Genomic DNA, 14,870 nt, shown 5'->3' with positions numbered 1-14,870 from the left:
GTGTCCACATCAGTTGCAGATATTCCTGGTATTGCTTCTTCAACTTGAGATACAAACATGCTGCAAATTAAACAAATAATCAAGTCATACATAATTAACTGCAATTCATATAATTAACATTCACAAAAATATTTACCTTTCAAAGTAACGGGTCACTGCATCCTCGCAGTTGAGCAGAATATAAGTGTGGGCACTATGTTTATCCTCTTCACATGACCACCATACTTCTTTCATTTTACCACCAAACCGTGCAATTTCGTAAAAAATGTCAGGAACACCATCAATTGGATATGATGTCGGTACTCCACCATCATCATATCTTCTAGGAACTCTTTTCCTCGTACGAACAGTTGGAGCAAAGTAGTATGATGTGAAGTTAGATGTTTCGGCTGTCAAACTTCCCGCAACTATTGAACCTTCCACCTTTGCAAGATTTCTTGCTTTCCCCTTCAAATGTTTCATCTGTCGCTCATACGGATACATCCATCCGTTGTGAACAGGTCCACGAAGCAATGCTTCATACGGTAGGTGGACAACTAGATGCTCCATGACGTCAAAAAATGAAGGAGGAAATATCTTCTCCAGGTTGCACAATATGATCGGAATGTTATGATGAAGTTGTTCGATGACTTCTTCATTGAACGTACGTGTGCTGAGATCTCTGAAAAAAGCGCCGATGGCTGTATATTGCAAAAGTAATCAAATTAATAACATTTCATAACGCATGTATATATATTAACGTTTTAATTACCTGCAAGTGCTTCATGGACATTTGCTGGAAGGAGCTCGGCAAAAGCAAATGGAAGTAGTCGTTGCATAAACACATGACAATCATGACTCTTCATTCCGGAGAACTTTTGACCTCGTTCAACACATCTTGACAGATTTGAAACATAACCATCAGGAAACTTAACTTCTGATGCAACCCAGTCAAACAAGGTTGTTTTGGCTTCTGATGACAACCGGAAGATGGGAACAGGAACGTTTCCATTGCTCTTGATATGTAACTCACTTCTTGAGCAAATATCAGGTAAGTCCATCCTTGACTTTTTGTTATCTTTTGTCTTCCCAGGGACGTTAAGTAATGTATTCATGATGTTCTCAAAAAAGTTCTTCTCAATATGCATGACATCCAGATTGTGGCGTAAGAGAAGATCCTTCCAATAGGGTAGCTCCCAAAATATACTCTTCTTATGCCAATTGTGACACACCATATCCCTCACGCATATTTCCAGGAACATGCCAATTTCCTCCAACTTTAACTGTTTCCTGAGCTCCGTAATAATCAATGTCTGCTTTGATCTGCTGGCCGGTGAGATATGGAGGAGGACCGTCTCTGACAATTTTTTTGTGCCGAAACAATGTCTTATTTCTTCTATACGGATGGGCAAGTGGAAGAAAGCGACGATGATAGTCAAACCAACAACTCTTCCTACCATTCTTCAGTTGAAAAGCATCCGTCGATCCAAGACAATATGGACAAGATAATCTTCCATGTGTTGTCCAGCCAGACAACATCCCATAAGCAGGGAAATCACTTATCGTCCACAGCAGAACTGCTCGCATCGTAAAATTGTTTTTCAAGGAACAATCGTACGTCCTCACCCCTTCTGACCACAATTGCTTTAGCTCTTCTATCAACGGTTGAAGAAAAACATCAAGAGACCGTTTTGGATGCTTCGGTCCAGGGATTAATATGGTCAAAAATAGAAATTCTTGTTCCATGCACATATCCGGCGGTAAATTGTACGGCGTAAGAATGACTGGCCACAAAGAATATTGTCTACCAGACATTCCAAATGGACTAAATCCATCGGTGCATAACCCAAGATAGACATTCCGAATATTTGTAGCAAAATCTGCGTGTACCTTGTTGAAATGTTTCCACGCTCTTGCGTCTGATGGATGTGCAACCTCACCATCTCTCTGGACATGTTCAGCATGCCACCTCATCGACGCAGCAGTCCTCTCAGACTGATGTAATCTTTTCAATCTGTTTGTAATTGGTAGGTACCACATCTTTTGGTACGGTACCCTATTCCTCCCACGGCCTTGCGGTTTGAATCGTGGTTTTTTGCAGAATCGACACTCTTCTAACTTGTCATCTTCTTTCCAGTAGATCATGCAGTTGTCGATGCAAACATCAATCATCTCCGAAGGCAACCCAAGACTATAAACCAATTTCTGAATCTCATAATAAGATTCAGCAGACACGTTGTCTTCTAGCAAATACTCTTTAAACAACTCCGCCCATGCATCCATGCAATTCTCAGGTAAATTATGATCCGTTTTAATATTCATCATCCTAGCTGCTAGAGACAATTTAGAGAGACCTTCTCTGCAACCAGTGTAGATTGGTTGATTTGCAGCATCTAGCATTTCATAAAACCTTTTTGCATCCAAATTAGGTTCTTCTACATTTCTAGTTCCATCAGCTATTGTTGTAGTTGTTTCTAAAAATGCATCACTAATCATATCTTGAACCCTATCATGATCTACCATCTGCTCATGATCTTGATGATAATTATATTCATTATGCAAATGATTCGGTTCTTCACTATGATGACCATCCTCAAAATTATTATTACTACTACTAGCTTCATTTCCCCCATAACCCTCTCCATGTTGATACCAAATGTAGTATTGTGGTGTAAATCCTCTGTTTACTAAATGCTTCCATACAGTTTCACTACGTGCAAATTTTGAATGCTTACTGCTTTCCTGTGTGATCGGTGTACAGCCCGCCTGGTGCAAGAATGTCTCTAGCCCGCTCAGAAATGCGTTCGTCACCCTCCCGTCGGAATCTTTGTGCAAATACATCCAACTCCGTAACTCGTAAATACTACCGCCACCGGCTATTTTTTTCTTAGATTTTTTTTTAAAATCTTTTTTTATCTGATTTTTTTTTTCGGATTTTTTTTTCTCCCGTTTGTGTGTTGTGAGGAAGAGAGTTGTGGGAAATGACATATATATAGAGAAATTTTCGAGTTGGGTAGTTGAAATATAACAACGATTTTACAAGGAATATTTTACATGGATTTTACATGGTTTTAACATATTATTTACAACGACTTTACGACGAAATTAGGTAAGTTAAAGCACATTTAATACACGTTTTCACCTAAATATAACGGTAACATGCTTCGTTGTAATGTCGATGTAATGATTACGACGTATTTCTCATTCCACGTACATTCGTCGTAAAATTACAAGGAGTTTACGACGAAATCAGTTCGTCGTAAATTTACATGGCGTTTACGACGAAAGTTAGATTCCTCGTAATTTCGTTGTAAAGCCCATGTAAATTTACGACGAAATATTTTCGTCGTAAATGTTCGTTGTTATGGGCACGTTTTCTTGTAGTGGTGGGGTTGATAAGTTATATGTAAAATTATGGCCGGGCCGCGCTTTGCGCGGCAAATGGATTCATTAAATATTTGACATGAATTTTTTTAATTTCAAAAATACAATTATATATTTTGTATAAGACATTATTTCGCATTTCCAATCTCCGGCGAGACTTTCAGCCCTCTACTGACGAATATAAAGTTAACAGATTCGCTCTACGATCAAGATTATGTGATCATCAACGCATGGTACTCCCGCGAAAAACCCTAGGAAGCAAATATGATGAACCTCTCGAGATCCGTCGCGCTGGTTTCCTATTCATTCTCTGTTGATAATCCGAAAAATCGGCGGGTTCCAGTTCTTCTTGGCGATTTGTCACTTAATCCTCTCATTCTATTTTCCTTAGCACTCTCATTCTATCTTCTTTAACAGTCTAAAATCCCATGGATCAAGACTCTCCTTTTTATAGATAGAGATTCACCCACTGGAAGAGAGGAGAGATGCGTTGAATGAAAAATTGGATAGGAGTTAAGAAGGTCGTTTATGACACCGATTGAATGAATCCTATAACGCTTACAGATTATATTTACGGGAGAGAAGGAATTAAGATGAAACAGCTAATCGTAATAATATTTAAAAAAGACACGCGTCGGCGCCTAATGAACTGATTTTCTTATGTGGCCTCTTAAACAGAGAATAAAGTTCTTATTTACAGTATAAGATAAGATGCCTTAGCTCTATATGTGCTCATGGGGTTTATTATCAGCAATTAATATGTGTTGATTAGTTGAAAAAACTTAAGTAGGCTGGATCATGAATTTTTATTTGTATTAAGAAACAAAACTAGAAAAAAAAATTAGATTTTAATAATTGATTTCATATTTGTTTTGTTTCTTAATTTTGAATTTTTATTTTTTAGATTTTTATTTTTCTAAAATTTGATTATTGTTTTCTTTTAGTTTTTATGTTATTTAAAGAAGTCTTAATTGATAATTTTTTTTTTAAACAAACTTAAATTACTAAAAGAATATATCAAAAAATTTCAATAGATAATACCAATAGATTATTAACAAAACATGTAAACTTTACATAAAATTAAATTAAATTTATTTATTTATTTTATTGACAAGTTTTATAAATGTTCTTAGTATAAATTATTTTTGTATTATCTTCTATATATATAAAGTAATGTTTCTTCTCTCCTGGTGAAAGACACCTAAGATGCCACGTCATTAAGTCGTTTAACGTAGTATTGACACGTGTACCCTGTCAAATGAAACTCACTGTTTCATTAACTTTTTCTCTCAATCTGTTGGGCTGTCTTCTTATTTTGTCCGAGTTTTTTGCATTATTAAGCCCGTACCAATATAGAACGTGATACGATGTGTGGCGGTGGTAGTGACGTCACGACATGAACTGACGGTGACGGTGGTGTTGCGTTTTGTTGCCGCCATTGTTGCTGTTGTCCACCGTAAGGTCCTCCAGCTGAGAAACGCAAGAACATTCCAAATCTCAAAATCGGATATGTTGAAAATCGACAAAAACATTGAAACTTTCTAACAAATTAATTATCATTTCCATAATTATACCTTTGGGACTAGGAGGTGGTGGAGGAGGAACGTAGTAAGCATCTTCTTCGTCTCTTCTTCGTTTCTTCTTACAAGCAGAGCGACTCCTCCGATGGCGATTCCGATCACCACTCCTGTTGATAATCCATCAGAAGAAGAAGACGGCGGAGACGGCAAAGATGGAGTTCGAGGAGGTCCTCCGCCGCCGCCACTTGAGGGATTGGACGGTGGTCCTGAGGATGATGGAGGGTTTAGAGTAGGGGATCCAGGAGGAGTGATAGGTGCAGGAGGAGATCCCGGTGTAGTTGGAGCGGGTGGAGACGGCTGAGGAAGAGGAGGTGAAGATCCCGGCGTAGATAGATTGGGTGGAGATGGATGAAGAGCAGAAGGTGTAGAGGGAGAAGACGGAGGAGGAAATGTGGGAATAGTGGGTGGCGGCGGAGGAGAAGAAGAGGGTGTGGTGGTTGTGGAGTTTGACGGTGGAGTTGTCGCTAATTGTTTGATCGTGAAACGGTAATAAATAAGATGTGGGCTTAAACAAAGACGTCTTATTGATGGTCGGAGAGAAAACGTTCGATCGGTTACAAGGAAATAAGAGGAGAGTGCGACAGAAAGGAAACCGGTGGCCCGACAAGCTACCGGAGAAGTATAATTAACGGCGAGACGAAGTAAAGGTGAAAAACCCTAATCTAGCCGTCAAGTCTTGGTCAGTACTTTTGGATCCTCTTCTCGTTGCCTCTTCTTTCCCTTATATAGACGTCCCGATGCTTCGCTCTTGACCTAATTTTACGCCATCTTGGTGGGCCTCCTTTGCTGATCCGAGAGGCCCGTAGGTGTTCGAGCAACCGCTGAGCCGAATGCTCTTCAGTCGACGATGGCCAGCTAGAAGTACTCAAGAGTCAAGCCGAGAGACCTGACTCTCGAGCCGACAGATCGAGCCGTCGCTCTTTCTAACTCGGGCCAGGCCTTCCTATTCCTCGGGCCCTGTGGGATGGTCGAATCCATCCTCTACAGTAAGTCCCCCCCTAGTCCATCAGTGAGCGGGTGATTTCCAGCTCGTGATGGATTCTAAGGTTTGAAGGTTTGAGAGAATAGGAGGTCTGTCGGAAGATTTGAACGATCGGTCGGCGAGTCACACAACGTTGCCCTCTCGGAAGCGAGCAGCAGAGGCTTTTATCTCTCCTTTTGGTCGTCGTGTCGTAAAAAGGGTTCGTCGCGAAGGTTCGCTGGATATTTGGGAGAGTTTCGAGGCCCATTAAGGCCCGTTTAGGCTTTAATGACGATACCTCGAATTCTAGATGAATCGAGAAGTTGAAACGCCGCGAGGGTCCGCTGGGTTTTTAGGGCGGATTTCGAGGCCCGTTTAGGCCCGAATAGACCTAATGATGGCGCCTCGAGTTTCTCCCCTCTCTTTTCCTTATAAATACGCGGATCCCCTTCCATTCCTTCAAGTTTTTCTCCGCGACCAAAGGTACTTTCTCTCTCTTTCCCTTATCTCTCTAAGCGTTGTTAGATTTGTTCGAAACGTTCTTCGCTGTTTCGCTCTGCGATGTCGTCGGGTCAGAGGTTATCGGAACAATCGAAAGGAAAGGCAGCCGCAGCGACGTCGAATCCGACGAGGAATCCCGACGGGAGTCGTGTCGTAGATTCGGAGGCGATTCATCGCGAGGCGATGATGGACACGGCAAATCTATCTCGCTCTCATCGACTTCTGGTTGCGGATGCTGCGAGACTCGCGAGAGAAGGATGTCAGAACGTCGTTGCGAGGGATGCAGTGGAAAGTTCGAGAGACGGTCAGAGCGGGGCGATGCCCGTTGACTCGATCACCCTGAGAGCTCGGCCTGCGGAGGTTGGTCTCTCGGATGGCGATGATTCTGAGGTTGAGTTCTTCCCGACCACTTTTTACCCCGATGGAATTTTCGAGGAGCTTCCTCAACTTCATCCCGACTTATTGCGTCCTGCCTTCTTGGCCGGTCAGGACTGGGAAGGCGTAGAGGAGACGAGGTCGACTCTTGGAAGCGTGAAGAGGGTTCTTCGGGCTGCGGGTGCCGTAGGCGTGACCTTCCTTGTGCCCACGGGAGCGCAGAGACCCTGGTCTCCTCCGATGGGGTACCAGACGGTGTACGAATCCTATTTTCAGGAGGACACTCGTTGCTGGTTCCCCATCCCGCGACTGATCACAGCATACGCCAGACGTCGGGATCTCGCGATCAGTCAGCTGCTGAATGGCTCGCTGCGTCTAGCGGTTACTTTGTCGGTTTTGGCGGAGCAGATCGACATGCCGATGAGCGTTAGGTTGTTCGAGGAGATGACCTCGATAACCGATATGAAAGATGGCACCTACTCGGTGAAGATGCGACCAAACTGCAACATATGTGCCGGTCATCCGAACAAGACGCAGAATTGGCAGCGCTCCTACTTCTTCCTTAAGTCCGACAGCTCGGCCTTCGAGGAGCCTCCCCAAGACGATTACCGAGTTCTTTGGAACCGTTCTTGTGGTAGAATACTCTATTGCGAACCGTAAGCGATTTGTCGATTCTGACCAACCCCTTTTTTTTGTATGCAGTCGGCCATCCTACCTCCCCAGCTTATCCCGAAGATTTCTTGAGGAGTGTTCGCGCCGTCGCTCTGCTTCGAGTCTATCGCTGGTCTGAGATATCCGTGGAAAGGATCTGTGGGCTTAAAGATCGAATCGCTCGAAGTACGTTCTCTCGCACCTCTAGACTGTGCTCTTTTAGTCGCAAAATTTTTTTTACGTCCTGACTCTTCTGCCTTATGTTTTCAGGAAGGTGGAGATCCGACCTCCCGACCGTTCTTCCCATTCGTGCTAAGCGACTGGACATCTTCCCGAGGGATATCCAAAAACAAATTACCGAGGCGAAGAAGATGGGCACTCTCCCTGACTTGAGCGTAATAATAGCGGCCCAGCTGGGGCTGGCTAGCGGGGAAGGACCCCCAGCAGCGGTTCCTCGTTCTGGCGAGGCTCTCCCTTCCGGTGCCAGAACTGCGGGGAAGGGCAAGAAAAGAAAAAGAGACGATGGTTCGAGAGCCGGGAGGGGCGCCGAGGGGACGAGCGAGGCCCCTCCTTCTATTGAGCCCCGGAAGAAGAGCAAGCCCAAAAAGACAAAGAAGAAGTTCGCCGGCGAGCAGTTGGGAGATGCCGATGAGCAGGTGGAAAACGCCAACGAGCAAATCGAGCAAGAGGAAGAAGATGCTCGAGGAGAAGAAATCCAACCCGAAGAAGGGGGTTCTGAGGTCGAAGCCTCGGAGGGACGGAATAACGAGGAAAGAGTGAGTGAAGGGGGGGAGCGCGAGACTTCTCTTAATGTCGCTTGCTCGGATGATTCCGAAGGGGATAGCGAGGGGTCGCCACTCCTGATAAGGAGAGGAAATAATGAAGGCGACGATGAGAGGCAGTCCCCTGTCCCGACGCTTCCTTGCGAGAGAACTCCGATTCCCGTCGGAGGAGGGGCCGTCCAGATCGGCACTTCTTCCGGTGGCTCTGCTATTCTAAGGAGGGCTCCTGGATTCAACTTTCCCGACAAGGTCGCCTTTCACTACGAGGGACCGGCTCCCTTAGTATATGTTCCGGAGAAATGTGGGGAGTTTCTCCGTCAACTAAGAGGGAGGGCGAAACCTCTTCCTGCTGTGAAGGACCTGATCTTCGGGGGTGAATACGAAGAAGCTGCAAGGGTCAAACTGCTGGTAAACGGCTTGGTCTTAACTTCTTACGATTTTTCTGAATCCTTTGACTCCTAACTTCTCACGATTTCTGTTGTGTCGCGCGTTCAGGGTGATAGCACGATGAATGTCGTGATTGATAAATACGACACGGCCCTCTAAGGAGCCTTGGAGGAGCTCGAGCGGACCAAAAAAGAGTTTGCTGAGAAGGAAGAGGTGTCTGCTCGTCAACTGAACGAGTTGAGGGCTGATCTGCAGAGGCTCGACGGGGTGATGACCCGCACCGCTGCTCGACGCGACGAGTTTAAAGCTGCGCTGGATTCGTCTCGACGAACCGTCCGCGAGCTTGAACAGAAAAACACCGATCTCGAGAGTGAGAGGGCTTCACTCGCCGCCAGAATCTTGGAGGTGACGAGAGAAAGGGGGAGAGTAGAGGCGGAAATGGCCGCCAAGGCTAATCGTTGCTTTGCCAGGATTCGTTCTGGAGAGGAGCGTCGGGGTCCTTACGACGAGGCTCGGTTACTCTACAGCCAAGCCTTTGGGACTAGGAAGTGCCTCGAGGCCTTGAAGGGAGCCGGGAACGACATACCGCAAGCCTCCATTGATATGTTCGTCGAGTATGAGAGGAAGTACGAACAAGAGGCCGAGCAGCTGAAGGTTGGCGAGATCCCTGAGGGAGACTTTAGACTCTCTCCTCTTACGTTGGAGTCTCAGTTCGTGGATGCCCGGATTCTGGCGGGCCTCGATCCGTTTGGTTCCAACGCCGGCTTAATTGACTCGGAGACCGCGGCGAATCTTCATGTCTCGTTTACTCGCCCGGTTGGAGAAGGGTGCGAGGAAACGACGCTTCGTATCGAAAATCCTTTGACTGTTCGAGGAGGCGAAGAAGACACCGGCAAGGTGTTGGAAGATGCTGCGGTGCAAGTCCTTCCGATTGCCCGAGGATCGAGCGTCGGAGCTTCGGAGCTTTCCGCGCTTAATGATCGCGAGAGTGATCGGGAAGCTTAGTTTTCCTTGTTTGTTGTTTTCTTTTGAGTCATAGATGACTCATTGTTGTAGTTTTTCGAACCTTCGCCTTCGAGGCTTTTATTTTGTTATTTTCTTGTCATCTCGAACTCTTTTAGTGACCGAACTGAATCTCTCAACTTAGATTTGTCTATCAAAAATCGTGATTTCTCAAGATTTGAAATGACTCTGTTCGTTCGGTGTGAAATGCTGACTCGAGATGTCGAATCGTTATAGTTTTAAGCTCATTATGACTTTGTCTCGGTCGATCTCTTTGAGTCGCGACCGTTTGCCATTTTGAGTTTTAATTGTTAATCAAGAGTTTTCGACTTTGACGGTTCCCAGTCGATCCTAACGTAATTTCCAAGTGTTTGGTCGGTCGGACCTTACTTAGTCAATTATAGGATGAATTGGAGTCATTGTCTCGGCCGCGTTGATTTTGGTCGCAACGCGGTCGATTTCCGTGAATATGTGTCTGATCGGGACGTATTCAACGTGGGATGCGAGTGCCGATACGTTTGTTCGAGGAGCCGGGGCGTGCTCGTGTAGGCATCGCTTAAGTGATCGTCTGCTTCTGAGATCGATTCCTCGGGGAGGAGTTTTCGACTTTGACGGTTCCAAGTCGATCCTACCGTAATTTTCAAGCGTTTGGTCGGTCGGACCTTACTTAGTCAATTATAGGATGAATCGGAGTCATTGTCTCGGCCGTGTTGGTTTCGGTCGCAACGCGGTCGATTTCCGTGAATATGTGTCTGATCGGGACATATTCAACGTGGGATGCGAGTGCCGATACATTTGTTCGAGGAGCCGGGGCGTGCTCGTGTAGGCATCGCTTAGGTGATCGTCTGCTTCTGAGATCGATTCCTCGGGGAGGAATTTTGTTTTTTTTTTTTTTAATTTCGGCTGGACCCTTTTTCTTTGGGCTGCCTACGTATCCCTTTGCGGGAATCAAGCCATTCGTAGTTCTTTTTTTTTTTTTTTTTTTTTTTTTTTTTTGGCGAGTAAAAGTGGCCTTTTGGGCGCATTTACTCGTTTTTTTGGCGAGTTTTTTTTTTTTTTTTTTTTTTTTTTTTTTTGGCGAGTAAAAGTGGCCTTTTGGGCGCATTTACTCGTTTTTTTGGCGAGTAAAAGTGGCCTTTGGGCGCATTTACTCGTTTTTTTTTTTTGCTTTGACTAAGGATGGAAGAGGCGGAGATGTTTGGCGTTCCAGGCTCTCGGTACTGCTTCGCCTGTTGAAGTCTCGAGGCGGTATACTCCTGGCTTGATGACTTCGACTATCTTGTATGGTCCTTCCCAATTGGCTCCGAGCTTGCCGGCTTTCCACTCCTTAGTGTTTTCGAAGACCTTTCTTAAGATAAGGTTGCCCATTTCGAGAGGACGTGACTTGACCTTTTTGTTGTAATAGCTTTCGATTTGATGCTGGTAATTCTGGATACGGAGTAACGCTTGGTCGCGCTTTTCCTCGATGTCGTCGAGTGCGTCGAGGAGCATGTTGCGGTTGAGTTCGGTGTTCTGTGGCATTCGTGATCGGCGCAGACTCGTCACATTCACTTCTGCGGGAGCCATTGCCTCGACGCCGTATGCCATTGAGAAGGGTGTAGTCTTCGTCGCCCCGCGAGGAGTGGTTCTGTGGGACCACAGGACACCATCTAATTCGTCTGCCCAGCAACCTTTCTTTAAGTCGAGTCGTTTCTTCAGACCGTCTATGATGGTCTTGTTCGTTGATTCGGCTTGACCATTACTTTGCGGGTTTCTTGGTGTCGACATGTTGAGTCGAATGCGCCATCTGTCGCAGAAGCCCTTAAAATGATGCGAGATGAATTGCGAACCGTTGTCCGTGATTATCTCGTAAGGTAGTCCGTATCGGCAGATTATGTTCTTCCAGACGAAGCGTTGTACCTCCTTGTCGGTTATGTTGGCGTAGGCTTCGGCTTCAACCCACTTGGTGAAGTAATCGGTGAGGACCAGTATGAACTTCTTTTGTCGAGATGCCGGCATCGGACCTATGATGTCCATTCCCCATCGCATAAATGGGTATGGAGCAGTCAATGTATGGAGAAACTCCGTTGGGCTGTGTATGGTTTTGGCGTGACGCTGGCATTTATCGCATTTGCGCGCGTATGTCTCGCAGTCGGCGTTCATGGTTGGCCAGTAGAATCCGAGGTTTTTAACTTTTAATGCGAGAGCTCGCCCGCCCGAGTGGTTGCCTGCTGCTCCTTCGTGTGTTTCGGCCATGACGAGTCTCGTTTCTTCACCGGCGATACATTTGAGTAGTACCTTTGTTGCAGTCCATCGGTGTAGTTCCCCGTCCATGACGACGTAGTGTGCGCTGCGTCGTTTCAATCGCCGGGCGTCCCATTTCCCGATGGGCAGTAAACCTTCCGCGAGGTAATCGATGAGTTCTTTGCGCCAATCTGTTGGGTGGTCATCTGGCGAGCGAGATTCCACTTCGTCAATGTCCATTGCGTCGTCGATTGCTGCTATAATCGCGGCCTGTTCTGCCTTCGTGTCGATGCTTGGTTTCTCGATTTTGTGGATCGGGATTATCCTCTTGACTTGGTCGTGTAGCTTGCTTCCCAGAGCGGCGAGGGCGTCGGCACAAACATTTTCTCCGCGAGGAACCTTCGTGAGTTCGAAGAACTCAAAGTCTCGCGTAAGATCCTGGACTAGTTTGAGGTAGGCGTCCATCCTTTCGTTGCGGACGTCGTAATCGCCGAGGTATTGGCTTACGACGAGTTGAGAGTCGCAGTAGGCGCTGATTCTTTTGGCTTTCACCGCCTTTGCGAGACGGAGCCCCGCGATGAGGGATTCGTACTCAGCTTCGTTGTTTGATGCCGCGAAACCAAAACTGAATGATTGCCGAATGAGTTCCCCTGTTGGCGATTGCAATTGCACTCCTGCTCCTGACCCTTTACTCGTTGAAGAACCGTCGACGTGGAGGATCCAGTTTACACTTGGTAAGATGAGGTCTTGCTCCAGCTCTGGCGTCAACTCGATCAAGAAATCGGCAAGGACTTGTGACTTTGCTGCTGTGCGATTCTTGTATACTATGTCATGTTCGCTCAGTTCCATCGCCCATTTGGTCAGCCGTCCCGATTGATTAGTATTTTGCATCACCGTTCTGAGTGGTTGGTTGGATAGTACTTCAATCGTGTGCGATTGGAAGTAGGGTCGCAATTTTCTCGCCGAGGTGACGACGGCTAGGGCCATCTTTTCGAGTGTTGGATATCTCGTTTCAGGCTCTGTCATTCTTTTACTTGTGTAAAAGATTGGTTTCTGTTCTCCCCTATCTTCTCGAATCAATACGCTGCTGACGGCGGAGGATGTGACGGCGATGTAGAGAGATAGTGTGTCGCCGGCTTCTGGCTTCGATAGCACTGGTGGGGTCGTAAGATAATGCTTGAGTTGATTGAACGCCTCTTCGCATTTTTCGTCCCAGACGAACCTCTTGTTCCCTCTTAGCAGCTCGTAGAAGGGAAGACACTTGTCGGTCGATCGCGAGATGAACCTGTTGAGAGCTGCTATGCGTCCCGTTAGTCGCTGCACTTCGCGGCTGTTTTTCGGGCTTGGAAGGTCGAGAATCGCCGAGATCTGCTTGGGGTTGGCTTCTATTCCTCGCTGAGTGACGATGTAGCCGAGGAATTCCCCGGAGGTGACACCGAAGGTACATTTGGCCGGGTTGAGCTTCATCCCATAGTCGTTCAAGATTTTGAAGCACTCGCGCAAGTTATTTAGGTGGTCGTCGGCCTTGAGCGATTTGACTAGCATATCGTCGATGTACACTTCCATGGTGTTACCAAGCTGATCAGCAAACATTTGGTTAACGAGTCGCTGATAAGTCGCGCCGGCGTTTTTTAGCCCGAAGGGCATCACTTTGTAGCAATAAGTTCCTCTGTCGGTGATGAATGCCGTCTTCTCGCGATCATCGGGATGCATCAGGATCTGGTTGTATCCCGAGAAAGCGTCCATGAAGGTTAGGAGTTCGTTACCGGCGGTTGATTCGACGAGACGATCGATGTGAGGGAGCGGGTAACTATCCTTTGGGCATGCTTTGTTGAGGTCCGTGAAGTCGACGCATATGCGCCATTTGCCGTTTTTCTTTTTGACGACGACCGGGTTGGCTAACCATTCGGGGTATCGAACTTCGGTAATAAAACCCGCGTCGAGGAGCCTGTCGACTTCGTCGTTCACTGCCTTAGATCTTTCTGGACCGAGTTTCCGTCGCTTCTGTCGGATGGGTTTGAACGTCGGGTCGACATGCAGTTCATGGGAGGTAACTGCGGGGTCGATCCCCCTCATGTCGGAGGTCTTCCAGGCGAATGTTGAAGCGTTATCTTTGATGAAAGAGATGATCCTTGAACATATGTCGTCGGATAGGTAGACGCCCACTCGGATGATTTTCGTTGGGTCGGATTCGTCAATTGCGACTTCGCGAACTTCTTCCTTCTGGGGGTATATCTTGTGAAGTAGTTTGCCGACGGAGTTGACGAGGGAAGTCTGTTGCTGCATCTTTACAGTTGCAATTAGCAGTTCTCTCGCGGCTTGTTGATCTCCCCGAATCGTCTGTGTTTTACCGTCTTTGCCGGGAAACTTGATGCATTGATGGTACGTCGAGGGAACGGCTTTCATGGAATGCAACCATGGTGTTCCGAGGATGGCATTATATGGTGCTTTGGCTCGGATGACGGAGAACTTGACGGTACGGGTTATACCACCTGCGTATACTGGAAGACGAATTGTTCCGATCATTTGCTCCGAGGCTCCGTTGAAGCCAGTGAGCGTACGAGAAGAAGGCTTCATATCCCTTAAATCGACTCCCATTTTGTCGAGTGTGTCGCGGAAGATGAGATCGACTGAGCTGCCGGTATCGATAAGGACTTTCGCGACTAGGCATTCTCCGATGTCGAGGTCGACGAGGAGAGGATCGTTGTGCGGCATGTGGACACCCTTGGTATCTAGTGCCGAAAAAGTGATCTGGTGATCATTTTCGACCGGAGGTGGCCACTTCTTGGAGGCGGTGGCTTGTCGCTTGTAGTCTTTGACAGCTCGAACTGAGTCGCCGCAAGGAGGTGATCCTCCCATTATGACGCTAATGCGCGGGGTGTGGGCAGCTCGCATTGACTCGAGTTGCTTCCTTAAATCATCGGTTGTGTTCTCGAACTGAGGAGTTTCTGCGGGCTTTTTCTTTTTTGATTCGAGACGTCGTCGCAGATCGGATCCTTTCGAACGGTTGAGTTGGATTCGCAGGTCGTTGGCCTTTGAATTGAG

The 14,870-nt window shown here is 46.7% G+C and overlaps 1 protein-coding gene across 1 annotated transcript; it reads right to left on the bottom strand.

The window, feature by feature from the left end:
• Positions 1-4,382: 4,382 nt before the first annotated feature.
• Positions 4,383-6,359, bottom strand: LOC125582440 (proline-rich receptor-like protein kinase PERK1). The gene is made up of 3 exons (XM_048749145.1): positions 6,203-6,359; positions 4,938-5,407; positions 4,383-4,833 (listed from the first exon to the last, which is right to left on the bottom strand). Exons 1-3 carry the CDS (start codon positions 6,357-6,359, stop codon positions 4,753-4,755), a joined length of 708 nt encoding a protein of 235 aa, XP_048605102.1. The 3' UTR covers positions 4,383-4,752.
• Positions 6,360-14,870: the final 8,511 nt, after the last annotated feature.

The sequence above is a fragment of the Brassica napus genome, chromosome C2 (assembly GCF_020379485.1).
Source record: "Brassica napus cultivar Da-Ae chromosome C2, Da-Ae, whole genome shotgun sequence".
In the NCBI taxonomy this organism is placed as follows: Eukaryota; Viridiplantae; Streptophyta; class Magnoliopsida; order Brassicales; family Brassicaceae; genus Brassica; species Brassica napus.
The sequence above is the reverse complement of the archived record's forward strand: the minus strand, read 5'-3'. Positions and strand labels throughout refer to the sequence as shown.

Coding starts and splice junctions, on each gene's coding strand:
- LOC125582440 (XM_048749145.1), bottom strand. CDS start 6,359: ATGGAAGGGGATCCGCGTATTTATAAGGAAAAGAGAGGGGAGAAACTC. Junction 5,408..6,202: donor CGATTCATCTAGAATTCGAG/GTATCGTCATTA, acceptor TCAAACAATTAG/CGACAACTCCACCGTCAAAC. Junction 4,834..4,937: donor ACCACCTCCTAGTCCCAAAG/GTATAATTATGG, acceptor TGCGTTTCTCAG/CTGGAGGACCTTACGGTGGA.